Source organism: Acanthochromis polyacanthus, chromosome 5, assembly GCF_021347895.1.
Source record: "Acanthochromis polyacanthus isolate Apoly-LR-REF ecotype Palm Island chromosome 5, KAUST_Apoly_ChrSc, whole genome shotgun sequence".
NCBI lineage: Eukaryota > Metazoa > Chordata > Actinopteri > Pomacentridae > Acanthochromis > Acanthochromis polyacanthus.
The window spans coordinates 26,384,602-26,399,607 of NC_067117.1; the positions used below are offsets into that span (position 1 = coordinate 26,384,602).

General features: G+C 39.4%; 1 protein-coding gene across 10 annotated transcripts in view; it reads right to left on the reverse strand.

The window, feature by feature from the left end:
* Positions 1–2,902: 2,902 nt before the first annotated feature.
* LOC110954494 (band 4.1-like protein 1) overlaps positions 2,903–15,006 on the reverse strand; it is a 98,754-nt gene continuing 86,650 nt past the window's right edge. For all 10 annotated transcript variants that reach the window (XM_051948575.1, XM_051948578.1, XM_022199054.2 and 7 more), the window contains 5 exons: positions 10,116–10,175; positions 8,792–8,887; positions 8,112–8,192; positions 7,886–8,002; positions 2,903–6,540 (listed from right to left, as the gene is read on the reverse strand). In XM_051948575.1, the coding sequence (XP_051804535.1) occupies positions 6,535–6,540; positions 7,886–8,002; positions 8,112–8,192; positions 8,792–8,887; positions 10,116–10,175 (360 nt within the window). In that variant the 3' untranslated portion in view covers positions 2,903–6,534. The remainder of the gene's footprint in view (positions 6,541–7,885; positions 8,003–8,111; positions 8,193–8,791; positions 8,888–10,115; positions 10,176–15,006) is intronic.

Below are 15,006 nucleotides of genomic sequence, written 5' to 3' on the forward strand. Positions count from 1 at the left end.
CTTGATTAGGATATGGATCTATGTGATTTGGATTTATTGAGTCCAATACTTGGACTGACTTGCTAAAAATGTTTGGCTAAGATTATTTTAACTGTTATGGATTCATGATTAGTGTAAAGAGATGCGTAGTTATTTACATATGCAAATTAGCCATGTGGTCCCTGCACAAGTTAGCCCGAGAGTGTGCTGCCATGTGAGCTGTCAAACTGAGCATGATAGACATTTGAGTTAACTCAGAATTTTCTAATCTAACATAACAACTCTAACAAAGCCAAGTAAACGACATTTAACCTCACACAGATGATAAAGCTAGCCTTATTTCTGACATCTTGTGTTTGTTAGCTTACGCTACTTAGCTACTCACCTCAACACTGTACGTTTTCTTTTTCATTGACGCCGGCACTTTCCCTTTAAAACCACCTGCCAGCACACTAACATTTACAACTCTGAGTTGTAAGAGTTAAGACCTCGCTTCACCGACTTCGGAAAATCCGCAAAATAAGATGTCACAGTGAAAAAGGTAATCGGTTCTTTTGCTACTGCCATTGTGTTTTCATTCGGTGCGCCGCGGTGTAGGACACGGAAGTGGTCCGTGACGTCACACTAGCCATTCCCATTGTGATGGGCACCGCACCGGCGGGCTCCGAAGCCTTGCCCACCAATGAAAGGAAATAAGGTGTTGTATTTTCATTTTGGGGGTGAGAACGAATAAAGGAGAAAACGAACCGTTTCCTGTTTTTTTTTTTTTTTTGCTCAAAACGACAAAACGAAAACGCTTGATTTTTTTGTTTCTGCTCGTGTCTTTTACAGCCAGGAAACGGACTGATAAAACGTACCTTGTCCCGGACACGGACCATTTTGACTGTCTGTTTTCAAATTTCCTTCTGCTTCCTCTTCCCTCCTCAGACACATTGTAAAAACTGTGCATCATAACAAATGTATTTACCATTAGTTCAGCCTTTTCATTAGTCAAAAATGGGTAACTCTATTCCCTCCTGTGCTTGTCCCTCTTCTAAATCATCCCCTGCACCTCTTCTACCTCAGTTGTGTTCCCAATTAAGTTGAACTACGTCCTCCAGCATGACTTATTTGCTTGTCTTAATATTCTCCCCGATATTGCTTGTTGCAAATCATGCTGGAAATGTTCTTTCCTCCCATATTAAATGCTTTATTTTTTATTTAGCCCTGCAGAAAGTACTATTATCCTGCTTTCTGCCTTATTTCACCTTTAGTTTTGGGACTAAGCTCCTGTTCTTTTATCCATATTGTCTTCAGTATGACTCAGGGACAATAGAACAGACAGTTTTGTGAGGATGATCTGGCTGAGACCATTGCTCACATTAAGGTGGCACCATCTCTCCTTCTTGTTCAGCAACTTGCTAAAGTCTTTTTTTAGCCACTCACTCTAATCTTTTCCTTATGCAGGCGATGCTGCCATGCACAAGAATACCATCAGTTACATCAGTTATCGATTGATTGAAATCTGGACTCTGGTTGCCAAAGTAATGTTTTTTTAGACTGAAGTACATAAGTAAGACTCTCATGTCTAGAGTGTCCTTGTTCTGCAGGTTCTGATTCAGTCTGACGTTGTTCACCAATTTGCATCACTCGTTTCCATTCAAAGTAGGTTTCATCTCTACACTCTTTAAGTCTGTTTAAGAGCTTCAACTAAACACACAGCTAAACCTAAAATCACACACATTTTAAATAACAAAAACATACACAATCACATTATCTATTTACAAACATAAACAAATGCATTTTTATACTCATTATGCAATTTTCACTGACGATATTTCAAATATCTGAGACGCTCCAAAATCAGTTTACCTATTCTAGTCAAGTCCAATCACTCTGAAGTACTTGGTTGTATTTGGCTAAATTAGAGGTGGTTACTCCACAAACATATATCTGTATGAGAACAATGACTGCAGAGAAATGTTTCTGCATAGAAGTTCTGCCAGAAAAATAGCAGGTACCGGATGTAACTACAGTTCTATGCTCTAATGAGCTTCATTTTTGATTGTGTGGGGTCAGACTTCAGTCTGTTTGGCTCCACTTCTTCTCAGATATATCAAAAAATAAAGTGGAATTCTTACAAGCTCATCTTCTGTGGTTAGTTACATAACAGTGCTTATTCGTGCACAGGACTGGATCATGGTGGCTCCATGTGCTTCCTTCTTGATGCACTTTCTTGTCATAATCTTATGTTGTCTTCTGGCATTACATTTGTTTTTGTGTTGTTGTTTTTAAGACATGAAAAGTCTAAAAGAATCATAGGATCATGTAATTATTATATAAGTCTTTGGTATGAGTTCAATTCCAAAAAATACTTGGTCTTACAATTCCCATAAAGCAGCAGGATACCACTTCTTCATTATACCTTTTATGTGGATGCCAGCTGGTGATATTAAACTATATTAAAACTAGTATAAAAACAACATCACAGGGTAGGGAAAAGGATGCAGATAATGACTTAATTTGTTTTTCACAGCAGCGGTGGTTGAGAAATACTGACTTTTAGTCCCCATGTTCCAAAAAAACACTGGATTCCACAACTGCCATAACAAAGCACCATGTCTTTGTTGACCTTAATGCTATTTAATTCCAATATTTTGATGTCTTTGCACAAGTTGTATGGTTGCACAATTGCACTAGATGGCACTAGGAGCCAAGAAAGAACTTGACACTGCAGCCCATTGACTGAATTTGGCCACAAGATGGCAATGCAAAACAATGTATTTTTCCCTGTGTTTCTCCACAATAACCCTTCATTGCTCTAAAATGCCAAAAAGAGTCCCTTTATTTCATTATTGCTAAATTACGAATGTGTGAAAATGTTCATCTGACACAAAGCTCCTCTTCTTGTCCCTCCCCCCTTGTTTCAGAACCAGACACGATGTTTGAATCATACTGAGACATTTATTTATGCAGGTATGTTTTCCATTTAGACTGAATGCAAATACAGCAAATGCACACCACCAAGCACGAGGGGAATGTAGAGCAAAAGGCAGTGGTGAATTGAAGGTGGAGGCTAAACAGCAGAGCGGTTTGATGGTCTTCACAGAGAAAAATCCTCATATACATGATCTGCACTGTGCTGGTTTTTCTTAAGTTAATGGGGCCAATAAATATTTTCATCTTGCTGAGGACTCACCGTCCAGATTCAAAGGGGCTTCGTTTATCCGCTGCTTTCAATGTCATATTCTTTTACAAGACAGTAATTCACTTTTCAAGACAGCTCCTCCTCACCTCGCGTGGAGAGGAGAGGTTGATTCTCCATCTGCCTTGTGGTGATTAAGAGCACTTTCAGCTGAGCTCTGATAACTGCGGCTCCTTGCTCCCATAACCGTGACTCCAAACATAAGGCACCCATTCATGTGACGTTTCTATTGCACCTCTGTCCTTCGGATTCCACTTACTGCCTCGTCCCTTAAACCTAAAAACTCATCTCTGCTCCTGACAGTCTCTACATAGTGTACAGGATAATACACAGAAATATGGATATTTATATATAAATACAGGCCCTCCGTCCTTCAACTCACCACTTCACCCGCAGTACAAAGCTTCTCTCCTGATCTCGACAGACGTCACCTTCCATCAGTAGTGGGTCCTATTCTACAGCAGACAGGTTGTTTTTCCCAGCAGTTTACAGTACATGTGCTGCCATCATTGCAAAGCAAGTGCCTTCACAACAGTCCAGTGTCACATGACCAGATAAAACAAAATAGAGCAAAATAGAATATACAAATCATCAGTTTGTGAATCTCTTGTTTCCACAGACACATCAACAGCAGGTCGACAGGTTCAAGTCGAAGAGGGGGGGATTTAGACAACGAGGGCGACAAAGCCATGGTCACAAGTGTTGGAAAAGCTCCTTCGAATATCATTCTAAAACTCTTATTTTGTATGTTTTGGTTACACATGAGAGTTCACAGTTTTCTCCCTTTAGAGGACAGAGGGTAAGAATAATGGCTGCTTATTGCAAATCTCACAAGCAGTGCGCTTCACTGCTTTGGTTAACGGTAGCACAAAGTTAACAATGACGGTAACACGGCTAACATGGGTCAGGCTCCATCAGAGGGACTCTTATGTTTGACAAGTGATGCATAGTATAGTATTAAAGGTCACCCAGGATATATTAATATATGTGACAGCCAACACGCTCTGTGGATGGATGGTGCTTCATGTTTGTCACACAATGTGGTCTCGGCTCTGTCTAAGGGGAAACAGGGAGGCGTTCACATTCACCACTCCTATAAATATAAGTACAAACTCATACAGCATAATTTAACAGGGTTAATCCCACAGAAAACAAATAAAGTAACCAGGCTAATCTTGTGGTTTTGAACCTTTCAGGCAGTGTGTAAACATGCATCAAAACTGGAACCTCTGGTAAACATAGACTCTGATGTGTACTTGGAATATTTTTATATGACAAATGACTGTGTGTAGCGTGACAGATGTTGTTCACAGTCACAAATTATCAACCAACTCTGCACTTTCTTTAGCATGTTAGCCTCTTTCACCTGACTGTCTTGGTTTAACTGCTCCATTTTATTTCATTCTTCCAACTCCAATCTGCCTTGTTTCCAACCGCAGTTAGCGGTTTTCAGCAAGAAAAAAAAAATCAAGATAAACCTCCTGTGTGCTACTTGCTCAGTACCAAACTGCACATAAAGTTACCATAATAAAGACGTTTGCAGCTAACACACATAAAAGTTTCACAATCACATCTTTCCCTCTTCTTTTGCTTTCCCAACTTTTGCTGTACTAAGACACACAGCAGTCTTTGTCATGGTGCCCCTTGACTACCTAAACCCCTACAATGTTTTTCTGTCTGTCTCCTCTGGTTGCTACAGTAATAAACACCAACATGCTCCAGCTGCCCAAACATGTACTACAGCTAATCTACAACATGCTAGATACAACCAATGTTTGTATCTAGGAAAATGGTATTGGTTTTTGGACTCCATATATTCAGATACTAAATGTTATATGATCTAGTTTGAATCAGGAGCAGAAAACTTGATAAAGACATGCCTATTTCAAATCACTTGTGCTCCATATTGGCCAGATATTTAAATAAATGCGAACACACTAACCATATCAAAACTTTAAGAGGTGATAATAGCTTAATGTTGTGTTTACCATCTGTTGTACTGCCCCCACATGGCCTAAAAAGAAAATTATAGGGTCTCCAAGGACGGGTTGTGATGCAGATATAGATCTATTACAGGCCCACATTTTGCATCTTTTCACAGCCTCACAATCTGGCAAACTAGTTCCTAGTTTTGAGTGAAATCCATCTGATTATCTTTGTCAGATCCCTGTGAAATATGACAGAGTAAAGAACCAGGTTACAGGATGTTCACACATGACGACTGAAATGTTCAAAAACACAAGAAAACCAAATAAACTGTTTCATGATGGAAGTCAGTAAAGTCAAGTAAGAAAAAAGTAAAAACATATCATCACATTTGTGAAACATTATTTATATTAAAATTTCTCTATAAATCCTAAAACTGTGCCCAAAATGTGTGACCAGCATCTGTTTATGTTGGTGGCGAGCTGACATCAAAATGAAACAGGAACAGTGAAGTGGGACGAGGACACTGATGTTTGTATATTGGAGACTGAGACCAGTTCCAGTTGTCCACTATAGTGTCTTTATACTCTTCAGTACAGTCTGTCAGCATCGGTATTAGTCCACTGCTTATTGGCTCAGTGTTTTTTACACTTTCTCAATTGGCGCTCAGTCCCATCATCACAGAGCTTCTCATGGGTTTCAAATGTGGACATGTCCATGTAATATTTTTTTTTTCATTCCCTCTGCTGTTTTTTAATTGAATCATGCAGATTATAATCATCTGATATTATACATATTTCATAAACAAGCAAACACTGAACATAAATTAGATCCTCTATAGATAAAAATGTAAAAAGCTAATAAGACAGCAGTTGATTATACTGAAGGTGTCAGGGCGAGGAGGTGGCAACAACAAGCAAAAACGCTGCCCCTTGCCACTTGGCACCTCCCCAACCCACCCATACATCAGCATTGTCCCCACACTTTCCGCCAACCCTCCTACACTCTTATATTATCATGTCATATATGACAGTAGCACAGGGCAGATGTGCGAGACCTTTAAATAGAAAGTAGGAATTTTTATGTGGGAGGGAGGGAACTCATTGGTTCAGATGAGCCAAAACATTAAATAATGAAGTTTGAAAAAGTGTTCAATGGTCCAATAGAAGATGTTCTTTCCATAAGATGGTGGAGGGCTTGGCTGGGATGGGCTGGGACAGGACGGGAGGCCGGGTCGGGTTAGAGGCCGAGTCACAGTTGGTTCGTCTAAAGGGACAGGAGTGGAGGTCTACTGCTTTATGGAACGCAGTCTGTTCTCGTGTCGGTGTGTACACAGTGGGGTACAGAGTCCTCTTAAAGGTTGGTGGCGTACTGCAGGGCGGAAAGGAGGCACACGGCTGGAGGATCCTCTCCTGTCCCCCTGTCTCAGGAGCCACCATGTCCAATCAGGACTGCAACAGAATCACAACACACAGATCTGTCATCAGCATTACCATGGACCGAATTTTCTTTATCTTTGCGGTAACTGTTCTATGTGTTTAGTCATTTTGGGCCCCTTTGTCTCTGTTTTGCATAACTTTGTGGTCATTTTATGCGTTTCTGTAATCTTTGTGATAATTTTGCATCCCTTTTTTGTCCTTTTGCATCTTGTTGTAATCATGGTACATTTCTTTGTGTTATCTTCATATTGCTTTACAGTCCCATTACATCACTGTGTAATCATTTTGTGTCTCTGTGTAATAATTTTCTATCTCTGTATTCATTTTGTATGTCTGTGTTCATTTTGTGTCACTTTGCAATCATTCTGTATCTCTTTACGATCACTGGTCATCTCTGTTTTTTACTTTATGTCTCTCTTTCGCCATTAGCATCTCTGTATATTCATGTTTTTATCTCTCTACTCACTTTTGCATTTCTTTTGTGTCCCTTCATGTTTGTTTTGTAACTTTTAAAGTTTATTTATGGTCCCTTTCTAATCGCTTTGGCTCTTTATAATCATTTTACACCTCTACGTGTTCATTTAGCATCTCTTTGTGTTTATTTTGCATCCCTTTTTGTCCTTCAGCAACTTGGTTGAACCATTTTACATATTTTTTGTGTTATTTTCATGTTCCTTTGTAGTTGTATTACATCTCTATGTAATCATTTGGCATCTTTCTAATCAATGAATGCCTCTATGCATTGTTTTTCTATCACTGTATTCATTTTGCATCTCTGTGTGTTCCCGTCATTTTGTATCCCTTTGTAATCATTTTATGTCTCTTTACAGTCATTTTGCATCTTTGAGTTCTTACGATATCTCCCTGTAGTCATTTAGCATTTCTACGTATTCATTTTGTATCTCTCTACTCACTTAAGAATTTCTTTTGTGTCTCTTTGAAGTTATTCAACATTCTTTAAAGTTCATTTGGTCTCCCTCCATCATTTTGCATTTTGCAGCTCCTTGCCATCATTTTGCATCTCTTTGCACTCTTTTTGTTTCTCTTTGTGGTCATTTTAATTAACATTGTAGACATTTTGCATCTGTCAGTACTCTGTCCTACTACATACACTTAGCGTCTTTGGTCATTTTGCATCCCTTTCTAGTTGCTTTATGTCTCTTCCCAGTCATTTTCCATCTCTGTGTGTTTGTTTTGCAAGTCTCTATGTTCATTTTGCATCACTTTGTAGTAATTTTATAATCTTTTACAGTCATGTCCAGTGCTTTTGTATTCATTTAGGTGCATTAAGTATTCAGTTCATTCTTACAAAATCTTGTGATCTGTATTCTGATCACACCATCAGACTGTTCTGTACCTCTGTTTTCTGCTGCATCTCCTCAGTGGGAGACTCTGTTTCCCTGATAACCACTGCTTTTGTCACCAGCATGTCGGGATGCTGCTGTTTGGCCTCTTGGATCGCCATGGCGAGCGCCTGGGGACAAAAAAACAACAACACACAGGTCATAAACCTCACATATAAGCTCCCACAGCTTTGTAACTGTACTGAAGTGTTGCAGTGTTTCTGTGATACACCTCCTCACCTGATGTTGATCCACATCGTCGTCTCCTGTGATTATAATCCTTTTCTCAATTCTGGTCTCTGAGTAGCCTCCTTTCACAGTCTGTAGAATGCATATAGAAAGAAAGAAATTGGATGAATCATCAGCCTACTGTCAATAAAAAAAAAAAAATCCATTTGATGGACAAAAAAGCAGTAACCAAAAGTATCAATGTTCCATTTTTATTGTATTTTTATTCTCATCTTTATTTTAACAAAAACTCAGCACTATGTTGCGCAGTTGTTTGTATTCAGAAACACATTCAGCTATTGTGTTCCAGACACTTACTGGCTGCAACAACAAATACAAAAGCCTTCGTGAAGTGGAAATAGATTGAATCCCTATTGTTTAACAATGTATAACTCTGAACAAAGAAACTGAGATTGAGGAAGTCATGAAAAATCTTATTAGCGTTGATGCAAATCCTATCAGTTTATGACATTGTTACATTACAATGTGTGACAAAAGAAAATCTTATTCTTTACAGATAATTTTAGAAAGTCTAATTTGTTGTATCTCTTTGTTTGTTTTGTTTGGCCAATCTACTCTAGTGTGTTGACATGGAAGGTGACATACTGTATATAAGAGTGTACCATAATCCAGATGTAGTGGTGCTGACTCTGGTCATTGAACCGTAGCCATGGGAACAGATGTGGTGTTACCTTGGTAACTTGTGTTGTGGTTGCTGAGGTGACGCTTTCAGCTGTGATGGTCAGTGGGGACACAACAGACTCCCTCCCCTGGGTGCTGGCTTTTACCTAAAGCACATTGATGAGTGGGCAGTCATATAAACACAGAGGAACACAACAGTTAACACATCTTCATACACAACATGTTCTGTTCTGCCAAACAGCTGGGGTCGGGGGCTGGCCTGGGGTAAATATCACAGATCTGAAATGTGTGTGCTAATCTGTAAAGCTCTTAAATCTGAGCGAACTGTTATCAGGGTTTGTGTCCACCAGAGGCTCTGGACCACAAAGCTCATTTCACACTTTATCAGCATCAGTTTGAAATGACACAGGCTGAAGTCGTGACTGACTGGAGGCCACACTGCTGTGACTGAGCTAATGATTTGAGCGAGTTTACGAAGAATTAAATTATACTAGTGTGCTGATGTTCCTAAGAATTTGACATTTCTTTTGATCACTGACTACATACTGAACATACAGCCAAGATGATGCGTGGAGCATCACGGTGAATCCTTTAATATGTGTAATAGCTAACTTCTCCTGAGAGTTGGTAAGAGGCCAGAACCGTCTAATGCAATAAGTAGTCAGTACGATGATTATCAAACACTCTCTTCCTTTACACCAAGAACAGATAAACATGAGAGAGAGAAACTTCCATCCTTTAAAGTGTTACTCCTGCATTTCATCAAACTGAGAGGTTCAAAAGAAACAGATTTTTTCAAATAAAAATAGTCAGGATGGATGGATGGACGGATAGATACAAAATGTTAACCCAAAATCAGTACAAAGTATTGACATTTCAATTTTGATTAATCGTGGTTGTTGAACTGTATTTCCTACAATGCATCATATCTTATTTTAGGTTGTTCTCCACTAGTAGTTGCCTACATCTTTAAACCAGCACATTAGCAGGTTTGAAAAGTAGCCTTTTCTGTATCTTCAGATGTTTTAAAAAAGAAGCATCTGCACAGAAACAGAATAAGCAGGTACAAAAAAAAGAGTTACTGCATGCATTTATCTAAAACAAACTGCATCCGCATTCTTTGTTTCATGAGAATGAGTCACTGTTGTGCCCTCCAATGGGAGCACTGTGGCAAAGGAGTCCTGGGATCATTTCGCTCACGTGACATTATTTGTTTATTCACTTATTCAGGAGGATATGAAATGAAGGTCAGGGCTAGAAAATGAAGAAAGCAGCTGAACAATGACTGTCTTATTGTGCCACCACACACACACACACACACACACACACAAACTCACAGTCACTGTGATATTTCCTCGATAAAAAAATACTTACAGGGGAGCCATTTTCTTTAAGGGCAGCAGGAGCCTCCTGTGGGCTGATGGCTCCATAGTTCTGATGAGGGGGAGAGAAACAGTTCTCAATAACTTCCTAAAATAGGTCAACATACAAAGCGGAATTGCAGCATATTAGAAATACAGACAGAAATTTCACTTTGGCTTGTACTGGTGGAAATTTCTGGGTGTTAGCTGCCAAATGCTCCTCTATATTCAACAACTAATCAGCAATCAGAGAACTTTTTTGAATAAAAACTGACAGAAATAAGGCTGATGAAAGCAGTGATAAAAGCAGTGTGTTGTAAGCTACAAAACAATGAGCCAAAAAATTCTAAGATGCTTTCTAGAATTAATTGCGGTTGGCACGTGGTACATGGCACCATATTTTAGTTTAAAATATTGGATCAGTTCAGTTTCTCAGTAACAATCATGACTGAAGGCAAAGCTGTGCCTCACATCTACATTAATAGTACCTCTATACATCATGAACTACATATTAATAGTAATACTATCATGTCTTGGCACACTTCACCATTATATATCGTCAGTAAATAATAAAATATGTACTCTTTTTGGAACTGTCTTCCCAACCCTTGTAATTTTATGAGCAACTCCTCCCATCGGATTTGCACACTGCATTATGGGAGAATAATGTGAAGCAACAACACACTCAAAAACTGACGGTACATAATATGTCTGCCTTGAGTGAAATGGTTTCTGTAAGTGCACTGCATGCTCACAGCTTGGCTGGAATCAGCACATAGTGTGGAACTGGGACGTAGGCTGACATGTCACAGCAGGAAAATAATAGGGGCATTTAAAAATTTAAAAAACCCTGCACTTCTGTCATTTGTTGCATTCTCTGGGCTGAACCTTTTTCACAGTTAGCATGTCATAGCAGCACATAACATAACATAACGACCACCTTCTATTCAGGTGAGTCTGTTCAGGCATCCTGGTGGGTTACATGCTGGCTCACTGTCACGGCTGCCAGGACGCTTGATGGATGGATTGTCACCATTAATGAAATGAGTTTCACCTGTTCCTTTCCTGCTTTGACAAATCAAAGGTCTATTTTTAATGATGACCTGCTGACAGTCTCTCTAGACAAGTTTACTTTTATGGAGAAAAAAAAATAGCTAAACAGTCGCCTGTGAGTCATCCAGTCAGCAATCTGACATGGCTGCATCAACAGCACAGCACGGATTGAAATGTGTTCTATCGCTTCTAAAAAAAACTATTCAGTAAGAAGTTGAGTTATTTTATCATTTCAAATGAGACTTTAAACGAGCTGAATGGACATATGCGATTAGTTCAAATGAACAGCATTTGATCTACTGAATCAAAATCCACTTGTCTAGTCGAATTTCAGTGCCATTAATTACATTACATTATGTTACAATTAAACATAATGTCTTTATATCTATGTAAAAGGACCTGCAGGTTTTGTATTGGCGACATGTTTCACTTCATGATGCACGTTTAAGCAGTCATGCCTAAAAAATAATCACTTGTCATTAAAATTGCTGACTTTTTGATATATTTGGACAAGCAAACATATGATTCTCTTTGAAACAGTCTCTATAGGCAAACTTAAAAGTAGTTAAATCATTTGTTGACCTACAGTATTAATGGATGTAATTTTCTTCTGTATATTGTTCTGTGGCCTCAGAGGCGATTATTGTCTTCTCTAGCAGTAATAATTGCTTGTAGGCGTTTTGCATAATTGTCCACCAGTCTCTGACATCAGCTTGTTAAAATCTCTGACCTTATTTTCATGCAGTTTTTCTTTAGCTGCAAGATGTTTTTGTGAGCAATGTACATTTCAAATCTCCCAACAACATTTCAGTGGGACTGAAATCTGTGCTTTAACTAGGCCATTCCGTAACAATCCATTTCTTCTTCCTGAGCTACTCCTTGGTGGATTTGTTGGTGTGCTTAGAAGCATTACTCTGTTGAAGGCTGCACCAAACATGACTGCTGTCACTGTGGACAAAGAACTCTATCTTTGATTCATCTGACCAAAGCACATTACTTCAAAAGGCTTGCTCTTTGCCTTTAGATTCACTGTTGAACTTGTGTTATTTTTCAACAACAAAATATTTTTCCTGACGCCTCCGATGCCAGTCAAATTTATGTAATCTTTTTTCTGATTGCTGGCACATGGACAGATCCCGAGATGAAATTTGGGCATTCTCAGAGGCTTCTTTTGCATCAAATGACAAAGAGAATGTCAGAGGTTTGATAAGGTTTCACCTAAGCTGGAATTCTAATTTTGGGGATTTGATACTCGCTCATCATATGACTGTACTTGAACTGGCTGTGAAAGCAAAGCAAATTCTACAACAATCAGGTGGCACTGCTACCCAACCTCTAATCCTGTAATTAGCATGCAAATAATTGGCCCAGAGCAGCAGCAGAGCCTTTGTGTTGTTGTTCAGAAACTCAACAGACATGACTTGTCTCCCTCTGCTGGCTGCGCAACACCCTTGCTGGAGATCTTTATCTGCCTTCACATGACGTCATCCTCCATTTCCTGCACACACACACACACACACACTCACACTCTACCGGGACTTACCCTGACATCTTTGAAAATTTGACTCAACACTGATCTGACACTTCAAAGGCACCCCCTCTACATCATCGCCTGACTTCATCCACACCATTAGCTGAATGGCTAAAGAGCCCAGCGATGATTACATTTTAATAAGGCACCTGTGGGACAGCCAGCCAGCACTCAAATCTCTGCCTCCGGAGATGAATGGGATTCACACCTGCTTTCATCATCCTCATTAATAAACTGTCAATACTTTAAGCACTCTGTAATGATGCTATTATGTCATACGAGTCGAGGGAATATGACCGCCATGTCACTGAAGCCCAAAGAAAATGCTTCTTCCTCTAATCTAGACTCCAGAGCGCCATAAAAAAAATGAAACTCCTCATTGAAAGTCTATTTGATGGGTGACAGATGGAATGGCTCCTGTGATCTTCACCTGCTCTGTCTACAAGCGCTGTAGCTGTATAGGACAAGCATTCATGGACAAAGCAAGACGTGTATGTGTCCGTTCATGATAAATCCAACACTGTGCAAAAAATTCAAAACTGTAAAAGATACAGTAAACAAGACAACTCGATACGCTCCTTTGCATATCAATTAAAAGCCAAATGATTCAAAACTGTGTAAGCTTCCAATAAATGCATTGCTTCTAAGGTGAACAATGGAGCATTTCCTCACATTAACAACTAAAAACAAATACTGTGGAAACACTATATTGAAAATAAAGGCAGTAAAGCAGAAAGTCAGTGTGATAAAAGTGAATAACCCCGAGATCACTGACACAAAAGTTCGAAAACCTGTGATCACCAAAACAAATTTGGTTAAACCTGTAATTTCTGATTAGCTTAAATGCATGAACATAGTTATAAAATGACCTGGAAGTGCCAAAATTTCCTCAGTGTTAAACCAATAGGCTGCGTCTATCCGCATGCATTCATCATGGCTCCACATGGTTCCAAGTATTGTGAGAAAAATGTAAAATCTAATTGTGAGACTTCACAAAGACAGAGAATGATACAGGGAGATGGGTGACTAACTAAAAAGGCCCACAGAAACACAGCTATTGCAGCAGCAATCAGGAGATATACAGTGCCTATTATAAGTATTCACCCCCTTTGATGTTTTACCCTTTTATTGCTTTCATAAATCAATCATGGTCAATAAAATTTTGCTTTTTTAACAAAAAAATTATTGGAAAAAACTCTTTAATGTCAAAGTGAAAACAGATTTCTATAAAGTAATGTCAATGAAAGAAAATTATATAAATGAAAATAATTGTTTGCATAATTATTCACCCCCTTCAAGTCAGTATTTAGTAGATGCACCTTTGGCTGCAATCACAGCAGTGAGTCTGTGTGGATAGGTCTCAATCAGTCTTGCACATCTGCCTACTGCAATTTTGCTCCATTCTTCTTTGCAAAACGGCTCAAGCTCTGTCAGCTTGCGCGAGTATCGGGCATGAACAGCCCTTTTCAAGTCCAGCCACAAATTCTCTATAGGATTGAGGTCTGGGCTTTGACTCGGCCACTCCAGAACATTTACCTGGTTCTTTTTTAATCATTCCTGTGTAGCTTTTGCAGTATGTTTTGGATCATTGTCTTGCTGGAAAATAAATCTTCTCCCAAGACGTAGTTCTCTTGCAGACTGAAAAAGATTGTCCCCCAGGATTTCAGTGTATTTTGCAGCATTCATTCTGCCCTCTATCTTTACAAGCCTTCCAGGTCCAGTTGCTGAGAAACATCGCCACAGCATGATGCTGCCACCACCATGCTTCACAGTGGGGATGGTGTGTTTTTGGTGATGTACAGTGTTTGGTTTCCGCCAAACATGACGTCTTGTCTGATGGCCAAAAAGCTCAGTTTTGGTCTCATCAGACCAAAGAATCTTCTTCCACTTGACCATGGAGTCTTCCACGTGCTTTTTGTCAAACTCTAGTCGAGATCTAATATGACTTTTCTTCAACAGTGGCTTTCTCATTGCCACTCTCCCATAAAGCTTTGACCGGTGAAGAACCCGGGCAGCAGTTGCTACATGCACAGTCTCTCCCATCTCAGCAGCTGAAGCTTGTAACTCCTTCAGAGTAGTTGTAGGGGTCTTGGTGGCTTCTCTCACTAGTCTCCTACTTGGACGGTCACTCAGTTTACGAGGGCGGCCTGATCTAGGCAGATTCACACAAGTGCCATATTCCTTCTATTTCTTGATAATTGATTTCACTGAACTCCGGGGGATGTTCAGTACCTTGAAAAATTTTTTGTAACCATCCCCTGAATTGTACTTCTCAATAACCCTTTCCCTGAGTTGTTTAGAGTGTTCTTCTGTCTTCACG